The following is a 13,641-nucleotide window of genomic DNA, read 5'->3' as shown; positions in this document are numbered from 1 at the left end:
CCTCTGGATCCGCCAGTCCCTGGCCTCCCGCGGCGCGTGGCCCGGCCGTCGGGGGGCGGCGGTCGGCGGAGGCCGGGCTGCGCGGCGCAGGGTGGGGGGAGAGGCGGGCCGAGGGCCCCCAGTCGCACCCGCCCCCTCCCGCGCCGTGGCGGCCGCGCCGGCGCCTGGAGCTGCCCCCGAGGCCGCCGCCCGGCCCCCGCCCGCGCGTCAGCGCGCCCAGCCCGGGGCGCGGAGCTCCGCCCGCGCCGGAGGCCCCTGCGCGCAGCTCGGAGCGCGGGCAGCCGGGCCGGCCGAGGCGGCGCGGGGGTGGGACGCGGGCGGCGCACCCGGACCGGGCGCGCTCGGCGGGCGCCGCGCGAGCCGCCCCGATGTGGCAGGAGGCGATGCGGCGCCGCCGCTACCTGCGGGACCGCGCCGAGGCGGCGGCGGCGGCAGCGGCGGGCGGCGGCGACGGGCTGCAGCGGTCCCGGGACTGGCTCTATGAGTCCTACTACTGCATGAGCCAGCAGCACCCGCTCATCGTCTTCCTGCTGCTCATCGTCATGGGCGCCTGCCTCGCCCTGCTCGCCGTCTTCTTCGCGCTCCGGCTGGTGAGTGGCCCCCCTGCGGGATGGACCCCGCGCATTCCCAGTGCCCGAAAGGAGAGGGACCTAGCCAGCCGAGCCGCGTCCTGTCGAGGGCTGCCCCTCGGCCCGCAGCTCCCTGCCCCTCCTGCCGGCCCGCAGCCGGTCTGGCTCGGGCAAGGGCTCCGGGCAAGAGAAAAGTTTCCTTGGAAGGTTCTAACCAAAATAAAGTTGCCAGGGTGTCCACCAGGTGGACGGACAGGGCGTGTGGTTTTTCCATCTCAGCGCATCCGCTGGCAAACTCCGCTGCGCTTTGCCCCCGCGCTGCTGCCTGCAACATCCGCCCGAATGGGTCTCAATCCGAGTCAACCAGCGGGTTCTTGGCGAGGCCACTGCACGGCCCCTGAGCTGGCGTTTTAGTTTGGATTGGACGTTATCTAACGTTGTAAAAAACCTGCCTTGGGAAAGTGGTTAATAGCGAGGAAAATGAAAATAAGTATATTATTATACATCTTTGCCTTTAAATCTGTACGTATTTAGTGCCATAGACAGAAGGAGATGGGGTGTTGACCTGTTGTGAATCTTCATCCTCTGAGACCCTAAGGAACAAGCATCCGTGGACCATTGCTTTCCTGCTTCTAGAGAGGCAGTTAATCGTGTTGACTGTTTCGTACAGGTTGTTAAAGTGGATTTCATTACTAGAAGCATAATGCAACTCAACAGCTGATGTCAATTTTGCCAATTTATATTTTTCAAGCAGAAATCCTTGGCTGGCTCCCTTGAGCGGTGAGGGGAAATCTGTAGATGGCAGTAAACTTCCTGTTACTGATCATTCTGTTTGTGTGGTTCAAACTTTTACACCGCCTGCGACATGTGTGTGCAGATTTTGTGCCAGGCATGGATTATCCAGTGAGATATTTTTGATCAGTGGTTCATCTGGGGAAGTCTCCAGTGAATGACATTTTTGTAGCTTTTAGAATATAAATAGGCACCTATATTCGTGTCCACTGAGCAAATAAGTGGATGTTTGCTTATATTCCCCCAAGTGTGCAAAATAGCTGTCCTTGGTATTTGGCAATTTGGTTCTGTTATCTTGAGCCAGATGGTGCTCAAATGTTATGCATGAGAAAACTTGTTATCATCATGGGGTTCTTTAAAAAGTAAAGTTTTCTTTTCCCCCACGCCGCTGGAGAGGTGCTGTCTTATGATGGAATTCAGTGAGGGAAGAATGAAAAATAGAATGTAGGAGACCATGGTGCCACAGATCGTAAACTGGTTCTTATTCTATAAAACATAGAGCAGAGAGCACCTTTGGATCCTGTATTCTGGGTGTGGGTTCAGGGCAGTCCTCCCCCCCACCCCGTAACCAGCCTCCACTGCTCCCTGAGGTGGCATCTTTATCTGTCTTTGCCACTTTTAGGACCGAAAAGGACTCAGAGACTTCTGCTCAGTCTCATTGGCAAGCAGGATCTCTCAAAGCATCTGCTTTTCGTTCCTGTACTTGCAGGGAAGAAAACACGTCCGTTTTCCTCTGGAAATCTGTTCTGCCAGGACACTACTGCTTGTGATTCTGTTGAATCTGTAATTCAAACCCGTTCTGGCTTGTTCTCTTCTAAGTGGCAAAGGAGGAGCAGGTGATGGCCTATTTATAGTGCCATTAATATATTTAAAGACAAGTGTGAAGTTCATACCTCTCCTACACATACCACTTTGTTTTCTATGAGACAGATCTCTAATTTCTTAAACCTCATTGATAGGGATGTTCTTGAGTGGGTCGGTCAGACATTCAGTGTAGTGAAGCCAAAAGCACTCTTCTCTGGCTTGTCTTTGATCTTCGTGTTTGTGTTTCTTTACACAGTTCCTTTATGTCGCATTTCACCTAATGCAAATGCTGGAGTGTTATCTTTTTAAAAAGTTTATCCAGGTTTCTTCACTCTTCCTTGATAAATCAATCATTTCCACACTTTCCTGGCATTCAGCTAAATTGTTCTAAGCCCAAAGCGGGCACTTCCCATGGCATGGCTGTAGCCTAGGGTGAAGTCCAGAGACAGCAGAATGGATCCTGTTCTTTGCTGTACCTGGTCCATGGTCTGACTACTACGTACATCCTTCCAGGTGATGAGCTGTGCAGAAACATTCCAGAATCAGGGAGGGTGACTCGGTCTGGTGGGAAGGCTACCTTCAGGTGGGGACTGGGGTTGCAGGGCCAAGTGGATAGTGGGAAATGCCTGGGAGGAACGGGCACTATTCCCCGAAACTGGACTTTAGGAAGGACTGGGGCAAATCTGAGCTCCTGACAGCTCCTTTCTATTTTGCTTTTAGTAATATCAGAAACAGCAGTTCCACTTTCCAAAAAAATGCTCTCCATCCAGTTAGTCAAAGGTGGTTGGGGGGGGAGTGTTGGAAGGTGGGACAGTGTTAACACAGAGCTGTGTTCACATGGAGTGGGGTGAGTTCATTTCTCAGACTGGCCAGAGCTTGACTTCCAAGGGATCTACCTTGGGACGTGGAAATAGCTGCTTGGGGCCGGCCCAGGTTTCCACCTTCAAGCGCTTTACTAGAATAGCTAGGCTCTGATGTAATTCAGGAGCTCGACAGATCTATTTTTGCTGCCTGAAATCTTGGACAGTTTCCTTCTTTCCCATGAATCTGCCTGATTTCGATTTCCATTAGACTTCCATCAGTTCTTGTAGTAGAAAAAGTCTGGCAATTTTCTTACCGCACATCCACAGTCTCCTAGAACATTTGGATCACAAAATGATCTTAGCCTTGTCCAAGTACATAGTGATTTTTTGCTATATGTAATTGCCATTGTATAAATTGATCTGAAATATCTATTAAAAAGAAAAAAAGTCAGCTTTATCTTGACTTACTATTTCCCTAATTGACATTATTCACAGACTGATTTCACTTAATTTCAGTCGATCATCAATCCGTGATTCTGCATCATTGATCATGAAGTGAAAGTAACCTTCAAGGTGTTTTTATTATGCTGCAAAAATAAATTCTGAGTTGAAACTTCACTGTCTTGCTTAATTGTTTTCTCTATAAAAAGCTATTAAATAGGTTTAACCCTGTATTTGTTGAGAATTATCTAGACATGAAACAAAGTAAATAGAACACGACAGCATGTCTTAAATTTTAATATTCTGTTTAATAATATGAAAAATATTTTCTGTTGCTTATTATGGAAATTTTTAATCATAGTATTGGACATGAGCAAAATAAACTTGGCTTCAGAACACGTGGAACTAATGAGACCAAACGTTAAGTTCTAAGTCTTATGACGTCACTTCATTTTCCAGAACTGGTTCTCATTACTAAATGCATGAAAACCCTTTCTCAGAGTTAAATCATCTATCATTTATTATGTCCAGAATCAACCAGCTTTTCTCTAAATTTGCCTGTCATTGGTAGGAAAGGTTGGCATAAATTTTCTAGTTTGTCAAAATACCAGCTGGCTCCAGCCAGATTTGTTTTGGCTAAAATTTATGATTACAAATAGTATTTGAACCAGAGTAGAAAAATTTTATTCCCATAAATTTTGAATAGTTACATATTTACATAGAATAGTTGAATACATTGAATAGTTCCATAAAATAGATTTTTTTTTGTTTTTTAGTGTGATACTGAAACCTGTGTGAGTTTATCCTTTTACTAAATATATAACATGTATGATTTTGACAATATGATCTACTTTCTTGCTTTTACTGTGATTTGTTGTGCTAGGTCTTTAAAACAATAACCACAAGGACATTCCATTACAAATCAATTTTCCAGCATCAGGTATTTTTTCTAGGGGCAGATATATCAGAGTGTTTCTTTTATCTGTACATGGAGAAAGAATCTTAATTCTTCCAAAACAAACAAACCCAATCATTGTAGGGGGAAATTGGCTTTATCATTCCAGACAATATTTTGGCGCCCCCAGTGGGTGGAAGGATGTCAATGACAGAGTCAACCCTTCACCCCTTTCTTGGGTGGTGGAAGGCTGGAGAAGGCAGATAAATGTGCTTGGCATCTCCTCTAAGGTGCAGGAAATTCTGTGCGTACTTTCTCTAGTCCAGTAATTCTCAGAGTGGAGGGGAATAGTGCATGTTCGTAGGAATTGAAGTAGAGGTAGCTAAAGATGCATCTATCTATGAATTTCTATACATGCAGGAAAATCTTACTGGGCAGGTATTTGTAATTTGCAACCAGTAATTCACTAAGTCATTTTAGTTATAATTTAACTGCAGTATAAACAAAAGACAAGGAAAAACTGTAATACTCTGTTTGGAAAGTGGTTGCAATTTAGAGAGCTAGCAAGAAAGGATTTAGAAGCATCCTTTGGCTATTAAATTGCATAATTAACTATATGCACAGTAACTTGCCTTCTCCATTTAAAAAAGGCAGAGAGTGTAATGGTTAAGAGCATCCATTTGCGTTGGCATTTTGGCTTTGTCTCTTTCCGTCTCTGTGGTCTTGGGCAAATTGTTTAACCTCCTCATGCCCCAGTTTCCTTGTTTGTAAAAAGGAATGGTGCCTGCCTTGTAAGATGATGGTCCGAATTAGAACATGTGAAGCCCTTAGAACAGTGCCTGGCACAGAATGTGCCCTCGGGAACCGTTGTTGCTAGTGGGTCTTCTATAGTTGGATTTTCCTTGTTGCTGTGAAAGGACACGTGGTCACATATCATTAGAGCTGGAAGGGCACTCCTTCTACAGATGTGGAAACTGAGACCCAAAGAGGCAAGCTCATTTCTTCAAGGTCACACATTTGCAGTGCTGGACTAGGTGCGGGGTGTTTGACTTTTCCTGGGTGAACTTTCCTAGAGATCCCGGCAGGTCTACAATTCCCAGCTCTGGTCCTGGCACAGCAGCAGTTTTCCTGTTGAACTTTCATAGTGATATGAATGTCCTCAACCTTCCTTCTATGTAATGGACTTACATTTCAATTTTTTTTCTCTTTTAATGTTAAAAGAATGTGAGTAGAGATGCTTCCTCACGATTAACTCACTGAGGTAAGCATCATTTATTTTCATTATGCTGAATATTCCCAGTGTCTTCCCCATTAAACAAGAATCCGTTGTAGTTTTGCTTTTGTCGTCTGAGAAGTCGCTGGCATAAATACTGCAGCATGTAACCGTCATTCCTGTTGAGTTACATGTGAAACTTACCAATTCTTACTGATATTTTTTTTTTTATTAAAGATTTTTTTTTTATTTTTTCCTTTTTTTCCCCAAAGCCCCCCGGTACATAGTTGTGTATTCTTCGTTGTGGGTCCTTCTAGTTGTGGCATGCGGGACGCTGCCTCAGCGTGGTCCGATGAGCAGTGCCACGTCCGCGCCCAGGATTCGAACCAACGAAACACTGGGCCGCCTGCAGCGGAGCGCGGGAACTCAACCACTCGGCCACGGGGCCAGCCCCTCTTACTGATATTTTTAAATCAAACATTCTATTTAAAAGATAACACTGTTAGAGCTGATATATTACTCTGTTAAAGTTGTTTCATGCTTCTATTAATCACTTTCATACGTTTGACTAGTAATTGTGGTAGGAGAGGCAAAGCTGGGTGTTTGGGCATAACCCACTGGTTTACTCATCCTTTCTATAACTTGATATTGGCATTGGCACAATCCATCGGACTTCACTCATTCCTTCCTTTGCTGATATTTACTGAGTGCCTACTAAGGCCAGCATGCTGGTGCTCCACCCTGAAGTAGCTGGTCTGTGACACACTGATGTGATCCCATAAACTACTGTTTACCTCTCTCAGATGGCCTGTCAGCCTGGACCCCAAGGCGTGAGGGTATCTGTATCTGGCTCCCTAGCTCCACAGTCTGTGCCCCAGTGACTCCCTCATCTCGAGGGGAGTGGTTTCAACCTCTCCTTCCTGAGCTTAAACCGTCCAGCCTTTGCTGCGCATTCTTATCTGTATTGGTTTCTGCCTCTGACCCCTACAAAGTTCATGAACTATATATATGAAATATTTTAACTGCTTTATCATCTGAAGTTCAGAAGAGTTTTGTGAGTTCGTCTTGTCTCCGCAACTAATGGTTAATTCTTTCAGGAAAGAAGTGTAGCACTCCCCGTATTTAACACAGCACTCAGCATGTCCCAGGTGCTTAATTACCATACGGGTAATTTATGGTGTAGGAACCTTTTCCTTAGCAGCAGTCATTTCCATCTTGTAGCCTCCTGGTAAGGGCTCAAACCTTTGTTGATGGAGTGGGATCAGGGTCTGTCAACCCTGGATCAATTTTGCCACTAGTGTTTGTTTCTGACAGATTAATTTCTCTGTCTTAGCCTCAGTGAATAACAACCCAGCCTGCGGAGATCTGTTGGGAATTAAGTAGGATAGACCACAGGAGCATTTAGCACAGTGCCGGGCACATATCGTACCCGAAACAAATGTAGGTCACTGTTATGTTTCTACCACAGAGGATTCTCCTTATCAGGGTCTCCTGTGGATGTCTTTCTGGCTGAAAACTAAATGAGTACTAGGATTTTTCAAACCTAGGTATGAAAGAGCTAGAAATGTGTTTCTATTTATGTGATCAGTGTTGTGCATATAACTTGGAGGTATTAAAAAAAGAGAGACAAGGAGAAGCATAGATTGTTTAATTAAGAGTCACATTTTGACATAAGTTTAATGTTCTCCAGCCAAATTGAACACTCATATTGACCTTCATGTTTTTAAATTTTTTTACTTTTGGATAATGTTACATACAGTTACCAAGAGTAGTAACATATTTACCATGGTTTCTTGATTAGCAAACTAGGAAATTGACACACACCTGGCAGTTCAGGTTTGCAATTACTAGGTGCATTTGGGAAGTGAGAAAGGATTGTTGAGTTAGCTTGTGTGTGTGGTCCATTTGTCCAAATTAAGACCTTGCTAATGTTGCTTCAGTGTCCTCTTTGTATAAGGATACAATAAAAGTTTCAGGGACAGGAACAAGGAGCCTTTGGAGGAAGACTTCATTAGTTCCACTGTCACTGGCAATGTTACAAATAATTCTTTCTGTTCTGTCTTTTTGCTTGGGCTTATACGTCTGTCCCCAGGAGCCAGCCTCTGGTGAGAGAGTGATGGACACAGTAATGAGAGGCTCAACCTGAAAAACCTTTGTGGGCAGCTTTGCCAACCAGTTTTCTGACTCTGCCCAGGGTTCTAGAACGATGGCGCCAAGACTGAGAGAATGAGAAGATAGACTGGGGTCTCGGCTGTTAGGGATGCCTAAGGCCAGTTGTATCTCAGAGTTGAACGAGGTCACTTTAAAAAAACTTGTTGCTTGAAGTGGGAATTTTCAGTTATTAGCACAATTAAAATAGATTGAATGAATAATTTATTGCATTTGAAACATACAGACATAGACTACAATAGCTTCTTTTTAGAACATTGAAATTCTTGACATTTCTCAGGATGGTTATTATTGTCTGAGAGAATCTTGTGAATAGGTCAAGTCTCCAGGGTCTCCGCCCAACTGACAATAGTGGATCAGTATGATTGTCATGGGACCTCCTGACTGCAAGATCTTGGAGTTGGAGCTTCTGCCCATTTCCACCAATGTCCTTTACTATTGCTCAGACATGACCATGTCAGGATGTTACAGCTAGGACAAGCCAGAACTCAAAGGTGCTGGCTTTCATTCCTACGTGCTAACCCCCTAGACTCAATGATTGTGTGTGTGTTTGAAATGTCCTATATTGTTTTTTAAAGCTGTATGACAAACAAAAGGCAAAATAATTAAGATTTCAAGCTACTAGTGATCTGTGGACATTATAAAGGAAACAGAATTTTAGACCAGTTCATTCCTAGAATCAATAAAAGCTATTGATGTTAAAAATTCAGAGAAGAAAGAGATCAGGTGAACACAAATCAAAGAGATAGTGAAGAAATGTGTCCGTGGTTCAGACATACGGTGGACCTAATGTATTGTCCCTTCCCATCATCGACTTACAGTGAATTCAGATGTATATAACATGTGTTCTTTGGAATTGAATTTTAGGTACACAGAATGTGATGTCTCACTTGATTAACCTAATTACTCTTTGATTCTTGAGCACAATCCTCATTGATCTCTATCTGGCTTGCTTATTTATTTATACTAAAATAAACACTGGTGAACTCAGTCCAAACTAGAATGTCTCTAATAACATATTTCGATCTGTATGCTACACCTGCCCCATTCTCTTATCTACCTTCAGAAGTAAAATGTATACGGCACTTTTTTTTTTTTCTTGAGGAAGATTAGCCCTGAGCTAACTACTGCCAGTCCTCCTCTTTTTTGCTCAGGAAGCCTGGCCCTGAGCTAACATCGTGCCCATCTTCCTCTGCTTTATACATGGGATGGCTACCACAGCATGGCGTGCCAAGCAGTCCCATATCAACACCCGGGATCCAAACCGGCGAACCACGGGCCACCGAGATGTGGAAGGTGCGAACTTAACCGCTGTGCCACCGGGCCAGCCCCTGTATATGGCACTTTTTATTTATCATTCCCTTGCTTTTCTTTCAGTTCATTTTATCACATACACACACATATATATCATATACATACACATATCGTATGTGTATGGTATATATGTGGTATGAGGTAGTGATCAAAATCCATTTATGTATTTTTCCTTGTGGAGAATGAATTTTTATTGATCTATTTTAGTTAATCCTTTTCTCACATCTGTCATATATCAAAATTCCATATATGAGTGGTTTGTTGTGGGCTATTAAGTTTTGGTTTTATCCTATAATATTGTGTGCACGCACGCACACAAACATACACACAGTATGATTACTGAAGCTTTATGATAAGTATTTATATTAAGCAGGGCAGGTAACATTCAACTCCTTCATAAGTTTCTTGGTTATTCTTGACCTTTTGTTCTTCCATATAAACTTTACAATCGCCTTATGTCAACTCCATAGGAAAAAACTCTATTGGGATTTTGTTAGTATCATTTTGAATCTGTTGATTCATTGCTGAGAATTGGTATTTATGATATTAAACTTTTCTATCCATGAACATGGGCCGTCTCCCCATTCACTTGTGTGCTTCAGGAAAGTTTCGCAGTTTTCTGTATGCTGCTCTTACTTCTCCATCCAAAAAGATATTTTGTAGTTTGTTGTTTACCATAAATGGTGTTTTAAAAATTATGATTTTTCTTATTTTGTTGCTGATGGAAAGTGATACAGTTGAATTTTGGATATCAATTTTATATGCAGGCAACTTGTTATCATATCCTTTTTATTACTAGTAACTGAAATGCAGATTCTTTCAGGTTTCCTCTACAGACAATCATGTCTTCTGCAAATACTGAGAGTTTTATTTCCTCTTTTGCAGGACTAAGGCCTTTCATTTCTTTTTCTTGCATTATTAAGCTGGTGAGGAACTCTAATATGATATTGGCAGAATTGGTGATTGTGGGTACCCTTGCATTTTCTTAATTTTAAAGGGAATTCCTTCATAGTTTATCCTTTTAGGATGATGTTGGTTGTAGGTTTTTGTAGATATCCTTTGAGATTACCTTTTATTCTAATTTACACAAAAGTTTAAAAGTGATTCGGTGTTGAATTTTACCAAATTGGGGTAAATGTATGCTTTTTGGGTTTTTTTTAATCTGCCAGTGTAATAAATAATAGTTATAGATTTTATAATATTAAACAATTTTCATATTCCTGAGAGAAATTCAGTTTTCATGATATCTCTTATAAAATGTTGAATTCAGTGTGCTAACATTTTGTGTAAGAGTTTTGCAAATATGTTCTTCGGTGAAATGAGTTTGGAATATTCCTTTATCGAATTGTCATTTTTCTTTTAATTAAAGTTTTGCTAGTCTTATAAAATAAGTCAGGGAGCATGCCTTATTTTTCAGTTTTCTAGAACAGTTTTCTCTATGTTGGAAAGAGTTGATAGAATTTGCTTAGAAAACCACGTGGGCCTGTTGCTTTCTTTGTCTAAATTTCACTTTAGTATCTTTGATGGTAATAGGATTATTTTGTATTTCTAATTTGAGACAGTTTCTTGAGACTAATTCTTGAGTCAGTTTCAATATGATTTTTCTAGAAATTTTTGCATCTCATCCAAATTCTGAAATTTAATGGCATGCGTCTGATAATACTGTTCTCATTTTAGCACTTTACGTATACTCTATCTCTGATTTTTACTTATAATGTTATTTTTACAGGCTTTCTTTTTTTCCTTACTTAGTCTCATCAGATCTCTATTTTATTTTAACTTTTTCAAGAACCTTTCTTTGTCTTTGCTGATCCTCTCTATTGCATTTTTGTTTTCTATTTTGTTTGTTTCTGCTATCTTTTTTATTTTTATTTTTTTTGAGGAAGATTAGCCCTGAGCTAACTACTGCCACTCCTCCTCTTTTTGCTGGGGAAGCCTGGCCCTGAGCTAACATCGTGCCCATCTTCCTCTACTTTATATGTGGGATGCCTACCACAGCATGGCGTCCCAAGCGGTGCCATGTCCACACCCGGGATCCGAACTGGCGAACCCCAGTCGGCCGAGAAGCGGAATGTGTGAACTTAACCGCTGCGCCACTGGGCCGGCCCCCTTCTGCTGTTATCTTTATTAGTTCTTGTATGAGTCAGAACATAATAGATTATGCTATGGAAACAAACAACTCCAAAATCTTAGTGGCTTAGCACAACAAAGGTTTATATTTTGCTCACTCTACACAGTAAATGGGAGTGAGCAAGGGGACTCTCCCATGGCAGTCATGCCGGGATTCAGAATGAAGGAAGCTGCACCTCAGAACATCTTTCCTTCCTCACTTGCTATACCAGGGAAGAAAAGAGTGTTTCAGTGTCTTGCTACTGGCAATTGACGTCTTCCACCTGGAAGTGACATATCGCTTTCATTCATTTTTCATTGCTGAGAGTAAGTATTCTATTTCTCTACTGCTGCATAAAAAAACCCACAAAACTTAGTAAGTGGAAACAACGACATCCTTTATTTCCTCCTGAGTCAGCAAGTTGGGCAGGTTGGCAGTGGAAGCTCATCCTTGCTCCATGTGTCAGCTGGGGTGGCTTAAAGGCTGGGAGCTGGAGTCCCCTTCAGACTTGTTCACTTTTATATGCAGTGGTCAATGCTGGCTGGCAGCTGAGATTCAGTTGGGACTGTAGGCTGGAACACCTTCATATGACCTTTCCACATGGTTACTTGGCTTCTTCACAGTGTGGTACTGGATTCTAAAAATGATCATCCTAAAAGAAGAAGAGGGAAGTACATGGAATTCTTATAATCCTGTCTCTGAAGTTAGATAATACCAGTTTTACCATAGCTTATTGGTTGAAATGTCACAAAGATCTGCACAGATGCAGTCAAAGGGGACATAGAACCTCGCTTGATGAGAGGAATGTCAGTTGCATGTAAGATGGGATGTGGTGTGGCCTCATCTGTGGAAAATACAGTCTGCCCCAGTACCTTGTATGGCCATGTCAAACTTCATATGCCTGGAAGGAGGGCATATCAGTTAGCTTGTGCTGTGTGACAACCACTCCAAAATTTAATAGGTTGGAGTAACTACCCTTTTATTTAGCTCACAATTCTGTGGGTCAGCTCTTGGCTCTTCTGATCTACCTGCTCACTTGATCTCTGCTGGTTGATTTCATGTCTGTGTGGTCAGTGACAGGTCTCTTGGTAGCTGGATCATCTAAGGTGGCCTCATTTACATGTGTGGCCAGTTGTCAGGCTGTCAGCTAGGGCTGTTGGATAAGATGATGGGGTCTCTGGGCTACATGTCTCTGCTCATTTAGCAGGCTAGCCTGAGCTCCTTGCAGGGAATTCACAGGGTTCTATAAGAGCAGGGGGGAAGAGGACAAGCCCCAGGAATTTTGAAGTCTTTGTGTCATGCAGCTGTCATCAGATTGGCCAAAGAGAGTCACACGGCCAGGGTCAGAGTCACTGTAGGAGAGAATTACACCAGGGCATGAACACAGGCAAGGGGATTAGTGCACCCAGTTTTGCTGACAAAACCACAACAGAGTGGTGAACTAGAATGCTTATCAGCCCTAATTACTACTACAGTCCACCTACCCGGTCACCAAATATTTAGTTTACTCCTTCCCAAAGAAAACGTACATATCCCTTTCTCAAGAGTGATAACCCAGAAGTCCCATCCACTAATGAAAGGAAGCTCAAAGTCTAGGATCTCTGAGTGAAGGACACTAGTTTGTTCAGAGGGAATGCTGAGCAGTCATGTCTATATAAAGTCTGAATGTGGCTTCTCTTGATCTGGAGACCTATGGACTAAAAAGACTTGTTATCAACCATCCAGTTTACAAATGGCAACCACAATAAACTCTCCCATCATCCCAAGGGAAGATTGACGCACATTGGTCTCTGGTTTGTAGCAGTTCCAAATCCCCAGGGCAGGCAGTTTGAGGGCCCCAGGCCCTGGGCCTGGGGATTGCTTCTTCATTAGACCCAGATTCTTGCCCTGGAAATGGTCCCCTTGTCTGTTGTTTTCTGTGACATCTGAACCTGCCCTTTGGGAGGTTCTTCCTTGTTTACCATCCTCTTGACAACATCTGGATTGAGTGTTAGGGAGTATGCCCTAGCTGAGGACTGAGCAGTTTTCTCCGCCCATTTCCTACCATAGATAGAGACCCAAATTTCCTTTAAGTCTCGAAAAGCCATAGTAAAAGTTGACATTTCTTTTGGAAGCAAAAATCACTCAGAACAACTTCTACTTCTTATCTGTTTAATTTCAGTCATCTTCAGGTGTCAGTGGCCATAGCCGTAGTTCTTCTCAAGACACATTTCTTAGATTTGCTATGTTTCTTTACCTTCTCACCCCATCTCTCTCTCTCTCTTTTTTCTGTGTGTGCTTTTAGCCTCTTTGGGAAACACTCTGGTTCTCTTTTCTCTGCACCATTTTGTCCAATCAAAAGGATTTACTGGCACTGTACTCTTACCTGGACTTTACTCTGAGATGCCTTAATCCATCCATTTGCCACAGTGGGTTTGGTTTTTCCCCCCGCATGGCTGAGTTTTAGTCAGCCTTTCTAAGTCTAGGAACGCGTTTTATCATTGACTGAGTGGGACTGAGGAGCACTCCCTCTTCCAGCCTGACAAACCCAT

At 42.9% G+C, this 13,641-nt stretch overlaps 1 protein-coding gene across 3 annotated transcripts in view; it reads left to right on the top strand.

Annotated features, from left to right (window-relative positions):
- Positions 1 to 204: 204 nt before the first annotated feature.
- ADCY2 (adenylate cyclase 2) overlaps positions 205 to 13,641 on the top strand; it is a 404,137-nt gene continuing 390,700 nt past the window's right edge. For 2 of the 3 annotated variants that reach the window (XM_070587228.1, XM_070587227.1), the window contains exon 1: positions 211 to 590. In XM_070587228.1, coding sequence (XP_070443329.1) covers positions 369 to 590 — 222 coding nt within the window. In that variant the 5' untranslated portion in view covers positions 211 to 368. Of the gene's footprint in view, positions 591 to 13,641 lie in introns of all 3 variants that reach the window. The other variant, XM_070587229.1, reaches the window with a different exon arrangement.

Source organism: Equus przewalskii, chromosome 20 (genome assembly GCF_037783145.1).
Source record: "Equus przewalskii isolate Varuska chromosome 20, EquPr2, whole genome shotgun sequence".
NCBI lineage: Eukaryota > Metazoa > Chordata > Mammalia > Perissodactyla > Equidae > Equus > Equus przewalskii.
This window is presented reverse-complemented; position numbering and strand designations above follow the sequence as displayed.